The sequence below is a fragment of the Pteropus medius genome, unplaced genomic scaffold, assembly GCF_902729225.1.
Source record: "Pteropus medius unplaced genomic scaffold, Ma_sr-lr_union100, whole genome shotgun sequence".
Taxonomy (NCBI): Eukaryota; Metazoa; Chordata; class Mammalia; order Chiroptera; family Pteropodidae; genus Pteropus; species Pteropus medius.
In genome coordinates this window covers 4,951,252-4,966,898 of record NW_024344374.1, presented here as the reverse complement: position 1 = coordinate 4,966,898, position 15,647 = coordinate 4,951,252, and the positions used below count along the sequence as shown (strand labels likewise).

At 44.7% G+C, this 15,647-nt stretch overlaps 1 protein-coding gene across 8 annotated transcripts in view; it reads right to left on the bottom strand.

Moving 5' to 3' along the window:
• PALM2AKAP2 (PALM2 and AKAP2 fusion) overlaps positions 1-15,647 on the bottom strand; it is a 301,504-nt gene that overhangs the window by 7,577 nt on the left and 278,280 nt on the right. For 7 of the 8 annotated variants that reach the window (XM_039870670.1, XM_039870673.1, XM_039870671.1 and 4 more), the window contains one exon: positions 5,454-5,632. The exons of the other annotated variant lie outside the window; for it this stretch is intronic. In XM_039870670.1, coding sequence (XP_039726604.1) covers positions 5,454-5,632 — 179 coding nt within the window. The remainder of the gene's footprint in view (positions 1-5,453; positions 5,633-15,647) is intronic. 8 annotated transcript variants of the gene reach the window in all.

Genomic DNA, 15,647 nt, shown 5'->3' with positions numbered 1-15,647 from the left:
CAAGTTGAAAAGTACCTCGGAAGTCACCTTGCAAGACATTAACTTAGAGGTGTACTGGCAGAGAGGGAAAAGACCAGGGTTAGTACATGGTAGAGACACACTCGCAGAACACCCCCCAGCTGGGAACTGGCTCCAAACCGGGGACAGATGGGGGGGAAATAATACCAGGAGACCATGACACACCCACACCGAGGCTTGTGTCATCTGATATTAGTTTATTTAAAAGTCTGTATCTTGTGGAGCAAGTAGATACCGTATGATTCTTTAATAAAAATATCAGATAAGCCACACTTTGTTAATTCAAAATTTGTTGCTTCCATTTTCTGTGCTTTGAATTAACAAGATCCACCCTTTACCACCACCCAATATGCAACCAGCTGCCAACCTGCAAGGCCCTTGACAGCCATTTTGGATTTGCCAGAATCTAAAGCCATCTGTAGCCAAACAATCTTTCTCTTCCTGCAGGCTTCTCTGAACCCCAAAGCAATCTTGTGCCCTATTTATTGTCCCATGAAAATGAGACCCTAACCACAGACAGAGGTTGCTTCGAATGCAAGGTTCGTGGAGGTAGCATCTCTAAAGCTGACTTAAGGATGGCGTTGCATGGGAAAACCATGCAGCCTCCCTCATCATTACTACCTTGGGTGCCTGGATAAGTTCCTGAGAGCCAGGTAATCAAATAGGAACTAAAATGATCCTTTAGTTCCCATAGGAGACTAAAAGTCACTGCAAGAAAAGCTCAAGAACAAAAGATGACCTGATTATGGGAAATGAGATGGAAGGACCAACTTTGCACAGTCCCCTCCAGGACTGTGGTCATGACCTTGTGTTTACACTGCTTAGGACACTGGAGGTATGATTGGTTTTTGGCATTGGTAACCGTAAACTGGTTAGGTGGGATCATATGTCTGTCATCACTGACTGCTGCTTCTATGTGGCACTTAAAAATTACAGTTCCGTAATGATCAGGCCGATGGCTGGGAGCTGATGAATCTGCAGCTCTCCTCTTCTTTGGACCTTCTTGCAGTGAGAGTGAGAACCCGAGAGAAAGTTGGGCAGCACAGAAACATCACTGATTGTGGCTGAGCTTCTTGTGGAGCCTGTGCTATGGGGAACCAGAGGCAGAAGGCTTCCTTTACCTACTCAATGAGCAGGGCCGCGACTCCCAGGAACGTGTGCCAGGAATTCTCAGACAAGCAGAAGCTGCAAGAACCCAGCTTTGACTTAACCCAGGAAAATCAACGAGGCTTTCTCTTAATCCAAGACAGGCAGGCATGGCTGAAAGCAACTATTCTTGGGCTAAGAGAGAGAACACGGGAAATACCCACCAAGAGTAGATCCAGTGCCACAAGTGAAGGTGGGGCTGAATGCCCAGGAGGCTATAATTTGGACTCAGGCCAGCATCACTTCAATGGAGAAAGGAAAAGCAATCCACCAAGTTCAAGAGCATCACTGAATCAATAACCTATTCTCTTCCGAGCTCAGGTCAAGTTGGGGGAACAACTGGGCAGAAAAACGCTGTTGCCGAAATATCCTTCTTTTGTATGGCACCAAGAAACACTTTTGGAAACTATGAGTCATGAGTCCATTTTGTGTTGCATGACAGACCAGAGATGGCATCAGGTCCAGATGAAGGGATATTTCCACACAGGATAACATTTCCAGATAAGAGAGACCCACACTGAGCACAGGGCTGCTGCATCTGCGTGTGCAGTGTGTGTGACCTGCACAATAGCACCAGGCTGAGGGGATTGGTGAAGTTGAAGTTTGGTCTCCCTACTGCAGTCACCAACTGCATGGCTGGTGCAGGGCTGTGTCTTCACAGAGGAATAAAAGGTGCCTTTTTCTAATTCTCGCAAAGGCTCTGTCTAGACTGGTAAACAGCCCAGGGTAAGGGGGTGGGGTGAGGATAGCAGCCCCCCTACTCCCCGAATTGGCCAAGGAGTCTATTAGTAAGTGAGGTCTGGCTGAAGCCTGGGGTATGGAGACACTCACTGGTAACCACGCCCCGCAGGGCAAGAAAGCTGGCCCAGGTGGATGCAGACTGCGGGAACCTGCTCAGGCTCTGAGCTGGTAACAGGCATGGCCGTGTGGAGAGAACTTTTTGAGAAAAGAGGCTTTTTCTGGTTCTCTGTCATTGACTTTTTCACCAACTGCAAAATGAGCAGAACACCCACAGACGATATAATATTACTGATACGGTGACTCCTGGGTCGATGTTCCAAGAGTTCATAATTTAATTTTCCACCTTCTGTCATTCTCTGAACGCTCATCTTGTTTCCAGCAGGAGAGAGGGCCAGTTCAGGAACAGGAAACACCACCAAAGGCTGCACTGCGTCCTCTGCACCAGCCCCTGGCAGGGATTCCATGAACCGGAGGCTTCTCTGCCTGTTCTGCATGATTTTTGTATAAAATGGAAGAACATAAGGCCCTGAGCTGGGGACAGGATGCCAGACACCATCGCTGCTCTGGGGTGGGGGTGGCTGCACCTGTTTTGATGGCCAGGGTCCGTTTTTCTCAGGTAGGTTGTCAAAAGTTATTCATGATAACTGCAGGCATAGCTTCATGTGGCTTCTCTATCTTCTCTCCTTCATGCTCATTAATATTGTGTCTAATGTATCACTAGACATACATCCCAGTTACCCTACTTTGTTTTTAAGCCCATCTTCTCCTTAGGAAGCACAGCAAAGAAGAATTGTTCTCATTCGATTCAGAAAGAGCTGGTTACTTCCTATGAGCAAACACACAGTTTGGTCTTGGTCATGTGAGAGAGACTCATAAGTGCCACCAAGTGATTTTTGGAAGGAATATTGGCAGATGAACCCACCAATATTGGCGTCGGGGTGACACTGGACCCAGGTAAGCCATGCGAGGTTCTTAGAGGGTGGAGAATCTAAGAAGCCACAGTTTGCCCAGAGAATAGTGTATGTGAATGGAGCCAGGACAGAACTATAGCTTCTAGGGGCAGAGAAGCCAGTTACACAACTGAGCCGTTGAGCAATCTGTCTGATCCCTACTATTACCCTTCTGGGATAAGAGACAACTAAAGAAGGGGCCACAGATCAGCTAGGAAAACAAACGAAGCCTCATTCATTCCTACAGGCAAACGTCTACATATTTTCCAGGGACAGATGCAGGTACAATAGGGAAGATCCCCGAAATCAGGAAAGGTAAAACATGGGGTAACAGGTGGCTCTGATCATGTATTTGTTTTAGAAACAACCTGAGTATGCTTTTTCCAAATTTGGTTCTCTTAAAAGGGATATGGTGGATTGAATAGATTTTGTTCTGTTCCTAAGAACTTTCAACAAAAACAAACTTGCTTCTCTTGTAATGTCAATAACAGTACAAAACACTTAGCCTTTGATTCGAGATCTGGGGATATTCATAGCTTGATTAGTTAGTAGGTTTCTTCCTTATAAGAATGTTTATTTACTTGAGAAAAATAGAGACAGGAGGCCGCCACTTCATTGCTTAAGCGAAGGGCAATTGGAATATGAAAACGCTGACTCCGAGCAGCTTCCCCAACACAAAAGGGAAATCCAGCCCGGTCGGCATTCGCCAGGTGGCTGCCCGAATGCCAGAATTTGCAAGAAAGAGGCTTCCAGCCTCTGCCTGTGAAATGAGTCAGAGCGGGCTCTGCATTTCTGTGTGCGACATTTTCCTGCAACATCTGTACTTCCACACAAAAGGCAAATACAAGAGGCATGCAGAGGGTGCAAAGGGAACACTCGCATGGTTCCATTTGCTCTTCCCCTCCACACCAGAATGCGAGAGGTCCCTTCCGCCAGCACCCACCAAAGTTGCTGATGGACGGTGTGGAACCACTGGGGAGATAAAAAACAAGCCATTTCTAGCACCAGGCTTCAAAATGGTCACAGACGCCAGAAAACACCTAAAGGTAAACTCTGTATTTTAAGTGGTGATGCCAAGAAGGGCCAGCTAAAGGGACTTAGGACAGAAAAAGGCTTATGGGCTCAGAAGGAGCTCCAGCAGGGGAGAAGTCTGCAGCGGCCACCGAGGGCCAGGCTCCATCCCACTGTGCGACAGGGGAACAGCCCAGAGACACTCCAGCCTAACAGAGCAGTGGAGTCAGGATCCCAAGCAGTTTAGGTGTAGACGCAGAGGGGAGCCTGAGAGACGCTGGAAGAGATGTTGGGTTGCTACAGAGAAGTTTGCTTTTGTCTTTCCTTTACCCCAATATTTTTAAAGCAACATCGAGTGCCTGGCTTCAAGTCCGGAAATCCTTTAACTTAGCCATCTGGGATATGAAAGGCAGCCTGGAAATTCCTACTGCGAGCCCCACAGCATTCAAGTTTAAGGTGACAAAGAAGGTATCATTCAAACTAGGGCATTTTTAAGAGTAAAAGGATGTTTTTAATTACGACGCCAGGACAATAGGCATAGCCAGGACCATACCAGGTGAACTGGGTGGTCTCCTCAACCAACCAAGCTATCTGTGACTTAGGTGTAACCTGGGGTGGGGGTGGGGAGTGGGATCACCTCAATAAATGCGAAGAGACTGAGGCCAGCAGACCCCGAGGAAGTTGATGTGGACCCCTGAGATTTATCCCAGGTTCTTGGCCGTGGAACAACCGCTCTTCAGTCTTACTAAAGAAAGAAACCACAGAGCAGATGACTTCCTTCACGGTCAATGTGAGCATCACATGCAAAGTTCTCAGGGCTGGGGGGAGCAGGGTAGCCCTGTGGTTTTTAACTGTCATTTCAAATGGCTCTCTCCTGCCAAACTGTACATACGGCTTGGTAACGGCCTCAAATGCACTTAGTTTTTTTAGCACTGTGTAACATTTATAAAGATTGCCCAGAGTACGTTGAAGGAATAGTATTGTCACAGTTCCCTAGAACAGGGGTCCCCAACTCCTGGGCCACGGACTGGTACTGGTCTGTGGACTGTTAGAAACTGGGCTGCCCAGCAGGAGGTGAGCGGCGGGTGAGTGAGCGAAGATTCATCTGTATTTGCAGCTGCTCCCCAGCACTAGCATCACCGCCTCAGCTGCACCTCAGATCCCCATAGAAGAACTGGTCCCTGGTGCCCAAAATGTTGGGGACTGCTGCCCTAGAGAAATAAAATCTACAGAGCAGGCCAACGATGGTAGAAATCAGCTCCCTGATGCCTGGGATGATTTCAGAACCCTTATGTCCTTCTTCCTGTCCTGCGTGGTGTCTTTATACACACCAATCATCTCATACAGTAGCCCTGGGCTCAAATTATACTTGACAGCAAAAAGACCTGCTCCTTGCATGATCAATGCTTTTGAGAACAGACAAACATTCAACTCCAATTCCAGGCATGTTAAACTACACATTCGAAAATCAGTTTTGGAGCCACGATTCTGGCAAACAATTGCATACACATCATGCCTGAACTGGAAGACCACACGTCACACTGACGTTCGCCCTCGAAGTGAAAGAGGAAAGGAGGAGAAACTTACACTACTATCATCCATTCTCTCGCGCCTTTTAGATTTGTGTGTCTCATAGTCTTCCATGAGGGTCTGCATCAGATTCTTGGGCCGCTGGGATCCGGCAGCCTCTTCAGGGGCTAACTCAGGCTGCGAGCTGGGGCCTTCAGGTGTGGGGGATGGAGGAGGTCTGACTTTCTCTATTTTCCCTGAAACAATATGAAGAGAACACCCTTTCTAAGCTTGTCCGCTCATGACTGCTTTCAGAAACAAGAGAAAACTGGCAAAAAAAGCAACTTCTGACATAGAGAGTGGTACCAGAACAATGGTTAAGTGCAGGTCATTTTATCATAGGAATCAAAGCACTTGCGGATAATGTCATAAACCCATCCAACAAAGACCTCAAGGAAACCAGTGCTAAAAAGTCAGACCAAAGAAGCTTGTCAGGTGCTCTGCAAATATGTTAGGCAGATAGATGCTGGCTCCAATGGTGTTAGGGATATGTATTCTATCACAGATCATAGAATTAGACTGTCAGAGGAGGTGGCGGCTTTGAACCTTAGAGACTCACTTCTTACAGATGAGGAAAACTCTTCTATGAAGAGAAGGGTGTGCTGAGGTCACTGGAAGCCAGTGAGGGGACCCAGTGAGGTCTCCTGGTTTCCTCATTAGGTTCTTTCTTCTCTCTCAAAGGCCACCAACTATCACCTGACCTGCTCAGGCTTTTGGCATGAACAGCAAGTGTTGTAAAACCTTTGAATGAGAACTAGGTTTGTTCTTCTTACGTAGGCCAGCCGCATTCATTTACCTTACCTGCCATGGTCCTGAAGGCATTTGGGTTTAGGCTCCCCCCCAAACCCCCACCTCCCACCCAAACCTTACAGAATGAATGCCAACAAAGGCAGCTTTGATGTTGTAGAAAAAGTGTGCCCTAGGCTTGGGAAAGGTGAGAGTTTAGCTTTGGATATGACTTACAGGGATTCTCAGATAAGGAGATCAGGTCCGTGGTGGCAGGGCTGCGGTGACTCTAAGCACTTTCGCTAAGACCTTCTGCATCTCTCCGTCTGGGGCAGTGCCTGCCTCTGACTTCTAGCCTATCGAAGGCTGGGGTTTATTGCCAGAGAGCCCCAAACGCACCTCTGAGGAGTTTCTTTAGGGGCAACAGTCATGATTTTCCCAACTATGCTCTTGTGGGAGACAAAGGGTCTACGAACAAGGAACGTGGAAAAACACACAATTCAAACCCAAAGTTTGGCAACTGCAGAGGGGAGAATAAAGCCCCATCTGACCCCTCCCAGTCCCAAGGTGAAGGTGACTCGTCTGTCTTTCTTCATCTTACCCCCCAGACTTTTAACTTGGCAACTGCCTAATGTAGCTGGACTCACTAGTGAAGCCGAGGGTCCACGTCCCCCTGTGGGCTGCTATGGCTCCTTTCTGGGCACAGCAGCTCCTTTTGACGGGAGCTAGAAACCCCTCTGGGGTTCAGGAAACTCAGGTTTTAATTTCTGCTCCTCCTTGAACTAGCTATGTGGTTGGCTACAGACAACCACTTAATGTTTCCACTTTAACCTTGGGCCAATCACTGAAGTTCTTTGAGCTTCAACTTCCCTGGTTATTGAATGAGAATTCTCGAACAAGTTGTCTTTGAGGTCCCTTCTAACTCAGACATTTTGCTATTCTATCAAATACCTTTGGCAAGAAGATCTACTTTACTGATTTGAAAAGCATATTGCCATCACATGTGGCAATTAGGTGGGAAGTTCTTTTTAATATGCAGAACAGGGCCCTCCATCTGCAAGAGCCACCACTACATCAGTAACTTAGGGAAACTCATTGCCTGGAGCTAAATTACTCAGCTCATTAAAAAACATCTTTTGATATTGACAGTAAGGTAAAAAATATTTCAAAATCCCCATATTCACCAACGATGATTTTATTTTTTTAACAATCTCATACCTCTGGTAATATCACCTCTGCATACTTAATATACATCTCTAAAATTTCAGATTGATTTTTTAAATGAAGGTTTGAAGAACAATATAGCACAGGGGTGAGCATGCAAGGCCCTGGAGCCAGCCTGCTTGGGTTTGAATCCACAACCTACTTAGCAGACAAATAGCCTCAGGCAAATTACTTCCTGTTTTTCTATCTCAGTTCCCTCATCTGTAAAATGGGTGTGATTATAGAGGCACCAATCTCATACAGTCGGTATAAGGACTGAGTTAATATTTATAAAGTTAATATTTAGAAAAGCAAGCATCTAACTTATCTAGTTACTATTTATTTGGAATTTCGAAGAATAATATGTCTATAGAATGAGAATGAGCAATTCCATGGGTATTCTGCATAAAATTTTTGCAATTCTTCCAGAACTAGAAATGAACACCAAATTGACAAGGCTAGTCATCATTATTTTCCAACTGACCTCTAAGTGTCCAAATCATCTCCTACCAGTTAGTTACTCCTCTAGCATTAAACGTCTAGAAAGCGTAGTGTATATTCCCTGCCTACACCTCCACCTTTTCACACATGCTACAGTACGTCCCCTGCTTCATAGCACTTCGTTCATACTTCTGTGAAAGCCTTTTCCACACACTGCTTTGTATCATATCTGGATGTTTAAGCTTCTCTTCTTAATTAAGCTGTAAAGTCATCTGAGGATAGGGACCATTTCAATCATCTATGAACCCCTTAGTTCATTTGGATATAAACTCCATTAAGGCAGGACCTTGTCTGTCCTGGTCACTGCTGGATCCCAGCACCCACTTTGGTATTTGGCACAAGGTAGAAGCTCGAGTTTGTTGAATGAACCAGTAAGTATATTATGAAATACACATAGCAGCCACTTATTAAATACTTGTGAATTGGGATAGAATTCCCAACAGAGAATCTGAGGCAAAGCCTTTAAATGTCTTCACCAAAGCACATGAACTAAAACAATCTTGGTCCACAGAACTGCAGACTCAATGGCTTTGTAGTCATAACAAGCATATTTATATGGCATTTCATTTATAGGCTTCACATCACTTGATCCTTACAACCACCTTAGGATGTAGTCAGCATGGATGTCATGACATCTGTGAACAATTTTGATTACAGAGGCTCAGAGGCTAATGCAAGCCCAAGTTACGTTAGCTAGTAACAATGGTCTGGAACCCAAAATGTCTTGATTATGGCTCAAAATTTTATGGTGGGATATAGGCTGAAAGGGAAGTGTAAAGAGCCTAAAGGGTTAATACACAGCCGTGGTCAACCATGAAACATTACGGACATTTCCTGGTTATTTCTTCGTATTCTATGCAGCAAAACAACCCATCCCTGGAGCAAGTTTCACCATTTACAGGCACTAGAGGTCGCATGAGTGACAGGAAAGAAAGCCTGGCCTAGCAGGAATAGAGCAGCTGCTTCCATAGAGAGGGTAGCTGAGAGGTTTGGGGAGGAACAGGGGGTTTCGGATAACCAAGCCCCTGGTTGAGCCTCAGGAGAAGCTGTCATGTGTCCATAGAGGAATGAGACACTGTGCCCCATCCCTGGACTTCTGGCCATCAGTCCAGTTGGTATCGGGAAAGTCAGCTTGGTCGGGCTTCTCTGCTGGGCCCTGAGATCTCCAACCAGCCTCCCCCGCTCCCCGCTCTCCCAGTATGATTCGGACCATGCACTATTAGGATTCCTATTAGGAATCACACAGACTGCTGAAAAGCTGAGGAGGGGCCTGTTCCGCACCCAACGTCTTCCTCAGAAGTCCAGTTTGCAAATAGTGGTTCTCAGAATTAGGATATTGAAAAAACTTCTAATGATCCTCCCCAAGTGGTGGGCACTAATTGTAAATAATTAGACCCCTCAGGGATCATGAATGGGATGTGAACTGTCTGTGCCACAGGCCTGGAAAGTCCATCTCATCCTTGTCTCCGGCCTTGTAAGCCCCCTTGAAATTACTTGGACATACCCTGTGAGAATCCCCCCAAAATGGTGCTCATCTGTGGAGCTCATGGGCATGCATCTCACCCAGTACCCCCAGGTTCCATCCCCACCTGCCTCATCCAGACTTGCTCCCATATGTGCTGATTCGCCTGGTGAATGATTGAATTGCTGATGATAGCTGAAAGTGACCTCTATTTCTGCTGATAAACATTCTGCTGTTTAGTTTCTCACCTGGCTGCACACACTACAAAACAACTCTCTAGAAGGACTCCAGTCCCTGGGAGACGACTTGAACTGAGAATGCGATGCAGACCTCAGAGCAGATCAGAATTTTTTTCTTTTAAGGATTATTAGCCATGCTAATAATAAGAGAAGTAGAGAGCTGCTTGCTTGAACTGTCATGGACTAGGCAGGCCCAGAGGCCTTTCCATCTCACCAGGCGGCACACACCCAGGAGAGCCGATGAGCTGACACTTCCCCAAGGCCTTAGAAAAGCACCGGTCACATCTGCGACAGCGGCACTCACAGGCTGTAGCATTGTGAGGCAGACGAAGGAGCAGAGCATTTTACTCCAAATCAGTAAATACTGTTTCCCATCATAAGTGGAAGAGAAAACTGGGATACGTGGATTTATATTTCCCATTTATTTATTATAAATAAATAACTAAACCAGTTTCTGGGCCAGAGAAAGAAAACCATGCTTTGGCTGCATTTCTGGATTTTCCAAGCAAGATGGATTTCCCTCGGGGCATCTGTGATAACAGGCTGTGCTGCTCGGGGCAGAGACAAAAATCTGTAATTCCTCCCACCCAAGAGAACCTAGGCGAGGGCTGCAAATCCTCAGAACACAGCTGTTGCCATCCATGACAGTCCAAACCCTCCTTTTGGAGAAACGGGACCCAACTCTAAAAAGCCAAGAATATGGGTTCCACAAGTTTAGAAAATTAATTTGGTTAAACAATGTGATTTTGATGACTATTCCATGCCATGTACATAGTGTCTAATGTCTTAAATGAAAGCCCCTTTGTTTCTACTTTTTTTTTTCCCCAAAAGAAAAAGCCAGCACCCACTGTTATTTAAAAACCAAAACAAAACAAAGAAAAATGCCCACCAGGTGACACAGCTTGGCCCAGACCCCCTTCGAGGGCCTTTCTTCACTGGCACTGGGGTGAGGTTGCAAACATCAAAAACAACTCACCGGTCACTGAAATGAGCTCAGAAAGAAATGAGCTCATACTTGCATTTTCAATTTCCTCCCAGTACGAGGGAATATCCTGCTGTCAGACCCAGAGTGTAAGGGCTTGTGCAGAGTACAGCTGTGACCCACACACCAAGAGCTGGTCCCTGGTCCTTTCATCTCCCCTGAAGGCCCAAGGCGGAGAGAATGCGATGATAAGAATCTTCGGATTCTAAGCCTAGCTCAGATGCGAGAAATACTCCTGCCTGGCGAAACAAGTCTGAAGAACATCTAAATATTATCACGTAAAGGTAAGCTGGGGTGTTGATATTGGGTCATTCCCTATGAACAAAACTACAAGATGAAAACTCGAGAAGGAAAGAGCTCCGCTTCTCCAGGGGAAGCCCAGCTTAAGACCAAACAAAAGAAACATTTCATTGAAACAGTAAAAATGGAAAATCATGCTCAACAGCAATTCCCTTAAAAGATCTTTTCGTGAAACACATTTCTACCAACATGGTGGGCTTGGCTGTGTGACGCTTACTCCCCGCAAAAGAAAAAAAAAGGAATTATTTTTATGGTAATACTTGTAATTTTATTGTCACCCAATACACTTCATGATGGACTTTGTTTTTTTTTTTTTGACTATCAACAACTAATTCCTGAACTCAGATTTTGTAGGAGAAACTAATTCTAAGGAAGTAACTATGAAAAAAAAAACAAGCAGAAACCCCAACTAGAAAGCAATTTTATAATGGATGGTCTGCATTTATTTCTGGGTCACAGAAGCTGTAGAAGAGCAACTCGTAATTCTGCTAATGTTTTCTAGGCCTTTTCTTAAAACATATCACTAACTGTAATAACAACAATAATAATTCCTCTTGGGAGCCTTCTGGTTAGCAGGCACTGTGCAAACCTACTGACGAGATTGGTACTATTTATTTTATTCTCATTTTACTGGCAAGGAGACTGAAGTTTACACAGCTAGCAAGCAGTGGATTCAGGATTTGAACTTGAGATATAATTCCAGAGAAGTGACTGTCACATTTAGGCCCTTAATTTTCCTTGACCAGCTTTTTTATAGAAGATATGAATTCATATTTGAGTAATGAAGAATAAAAGAAAGAGATGGGATAACTATGATGTCTGATGCATGCAAGTTTGGGGAAACCTCTGATGTTTACATTTAAGGTCATAAGAAATAAAATACCATTACATAAAATATAAATGTATTCTTTGGTGATCTAATAATTGCCTGTCCTGTACATTTTTCCCCCCACGACTCCTAGTTCCTCCACCCGTAATGTGGCAGCTTATTCACAAAGATCAAACGGATCTGAAATGCCATTCTCCTTAGGTTAGTACACAGCAAGTCACCATAGCTAGTAAAAGACAAAGTCATATCCTGCCCTGAACTCCAGCAGTCACAGGGGACATCCTGCTCCCAGGCCTGGCTTTGATTAGCTCATATTTCTTACCAGGCATAGAGCAGAAATCTTGCAAGAATTAGGTCCTTTGATTCAATTCTTCTTTCTCAGCCTCAAGACTAAATCTTTCTCTGCATGAGGTTGGGTATGATTTTTCAGAAGCCACTCTCCTAACTTGGAGCATGGAGCAGCCATACAGGGGTAAAGGAAAAGCAACAAGGACACCATGTGGTGTCCTGTCCCCCAGTAAGGTAGGACTACCATTGGTAGCCAACCCAGACACCTTGAATATATCAGAAGACCCAGCACAAGTAGCAGTGACAGCAGAACCTGCTTAGAGAACGGAATTAAACTCATGGGAAATGTGCTTTTCCCAGAAGCCAGGACCATGGGGCTTGTCACTGAAGAAAGACTGGAGTGTATATCTTCCCAGGCGTGAGGCTGACAGCTTTCACCAAGGCAGCTGCCCTTCACAAACTGTTGAAGGGAATGTCCAAAGAGAACTTTGACCTCCATCATTTGTCGAGTCCTGATTTCATTACATACTTTCGCCCCCTTGCAAACACTGCTTCTTAACAATTCTTAGCAATTCCTTCCCAAATGGCATGCATTTTAAAATGAGCATATTCACTCAAATAAATAAAAAACAGGGTGGTTCTGGTCCACGGGAGGATCAATCTTAAAGAGCAAAAGAGAACAGCAGAGAGCAGTCATGGTGATCAGTGACTTAGTTGACTTTGACCCCAGTCTGCCATATGCATTCAGTTAATAGAGTGAACACCTACTCCAGCTCGTCCTTAAATTAAGAAACTGGTGTCCAGTTCTTTCAAAGATTTCAGGGAATGAGCCTGTGTTGGAGTGGATGGCTGAGCTGCTTCCTGGAAAATGAACTTTCAGAAAGAACTCAGGAAGCCTCACTAGCTGGCGTGAGCGATGCCAGCCCCTCTGCCATCTGCTCAGATCTTTGGACAGCACCAGTAATTTTGCCTAATGTAATCTGGAGTCTTGGATGAAGTTCTGAAAGCACAAAGGAACCATTCCGGGTCACTAGGGTGGCACTGTTTCATGACATCTTGGAGCAAAGTCATCCACTCCAGGCCATTGTGGGTAGAGGACTCTCAAGATACAGTAGCTCCATAAAGGAGGCGCAGAAAGGACTCCAGAAAAATGAAGGGGTTGGGCCTGAGACTGGAAGAGGGCAGAGGGAGACTGAGCTCAATCACTGCAGGCTGAGAGGGGAACCGTTACTACATGCCTCATAATCCTCAGGGCAGAGGGCAAGAAAGGGCATAGAATGAATATGAACTTTGGAGTCAAATGAGCCTGAGTTTGAACCTGGCTCTGCCACTTCCTAGCTGAGTGACCTCGGGCAAGTTACTTAATCTCTTTGGACTCTGGTATTAATTTTTTGAAAACAAAATAATATGACAGGCCCACAATCCCTTATGCACCACTCCAAAATCCAAAAAAAGCCCTGAAAGCCAAGTTTTGTCCTAATTTATTTGGTGGCAAAACCCCAGTGAATTGGCATAAGGCTCTTCTTAGTCTCTACCTATCCTGCTTAATATAACTAACTCTTTCTAAGTTTTACAGCAGAAATATAATTTGATGACAGGGTGTTGCCTAGACCCTGTCCAGGTGTGTTAAATAATATATGCATATGTAATATATATATATATATAATAAAATATATTATTAATAATAAATGTATATTATTAAGTACTAATAGTATATATGCTTAATGGCTTTTCTAAAATCAGAAACATTCTGAATATATCTGGCCGCAAGGGTTTGGATAATTTGGATTACATCTCAGAAGCCTGTTGTGAGGATTAAATGAGGAAATGTGTGTGAAACAACTAGTAAAGCACATAGCTTCAAGGGCTTGCTGAGTCGTAGCGACCATGATTAGTCTTGTGTCACCGGAGAACGCTGAGGAAATGTAACAGTAGACAAAAACCTCCGTAGGATGCTCCACATCAAGCTTTAGTACCTTCACACAGACAGCTGGGGCCCGACCAGCTGCACAGTCTGTTCCTCCCGCAGGAAAGAGAGGCGCTGCATCTTCCCGAAGGACAGCCTGCTCTCACCTGGGCCTGTGACGGAACCCTCCCATCAGCAACCCGGGGACCCCAGGTCCTTCTCCTGTGGAGCAATGAGTGCGTCTCAAGAGAGACTTGGCCTCGTCCGGCTCTAATTTAGCATGGAACAAGCCACCAAGCTCTGCTTCATGAATGCTATGCTGACATAATTTTTTTTTTTTTTCTGTCTAGGACGTTTCCTTGTGATATATTTGAAGATAAGAAAGGGGGAAGAAAAAAGACCCAGTCAATAATCTTTATAGTAATGATCATCTCATGTGCATCTTGATTCAAACTGACAACAGAAGTCAAAACGCCTTAGAAATTTTATTTTTATAATACGTATAACTATGACCTCTTTCAACATATTAAAAGACATGAACGGACACTTTAAGTTATGGGTCTTAATAGCCACACCTTCTCCTTTACCATTCTCCATAATGTCCCAGTGGGCAAATTATCTGGCTTGGTAGATGAATTCAACACCTGGCATGAAAACAGAAACTATTTCAAATAACTAAACAAATCACCTAACAGTTTCTCTGTCGTGCCTAGAACTCGGAAGTGAAACCAGGATATCTAATAATAGACAACAGGCACTAAAATAAGGTAAGAATTGTCTGTTGACACCCTTCATATGAAAAGACATTTGAAAAGGCCTAAACTGTTACTTCAATAAAATGTTTGGGTTTTCCTCCCAAACTCCTCAAGGGTGTTGTACAGCAGTGTGTGGGTTACACTTTCATATCAAGCTTGTACACCTGCCAAAACGCTGCCTTTACTCTCCGCGTCTAAGTACCATCAACAGAAGGTGCACACGTGCTCATTCTTGGGAGTATGACCTCTCACATAACTCTCAAGTCATCCGTCAAGGTGGCGGCAGGCCTCCAGAAGTGCTTGTACAGAGGAAGGGTTCAACAGATGCTGGTAGAATGAACTCATTAAAGAAGGAAGCTGTATAGTCCATCAATTCATGGATGAAGGCGGGGCGGCTTGGAAAAGTGTGGAGACAATTACCCCCTCGAGAATCCTCGCTGGCTCCCCACTGACCACAGGATAAAGTCTAAAATCTAAAACCTTTAACATGATCTACGTAGCTCTTCGTCGGCTGGCTCCCATCAACTTTGTTTTGTTTTAAATCTCTTCCTTTAATCCATCCGGACGTTATGTAAACACCTCAAATGTGTCACGTTCTCTATTCCTTTGGGGTCTCAATAGGTGCGCTTCCTTCTGACTGGAACAATCTCCTCCACCCCTTGAACCCAACCTTTCCTTCAGTTCAAAGCCTAGATGCTAGTTTCCTGAGAAAGGAAGGCTTTATCCCCTAGTAAGGAGGCCTTCCTCGTTCTGTGCTTCCACAAGTCTCCACGCTTCTCCATCATGAAACCGCCATCTTTGTCTGATGTTGTTTCTCTTACTGAACTGTAAGTTCTCCAAGGGCAGGGACTGTATCTGCCTTGTTCATCTCGGTAAGAACAAACGTCACATAAACCCTATTTACATGGAACTTCTTCCTTTAAAATTCACAGAAATAAAATTTCTGGATAATTTTGCTGAATAACTGGTCCTTGAAAATAACCATATCTTTTTAAAAAATAGAAACCTTATCATTCTCCAT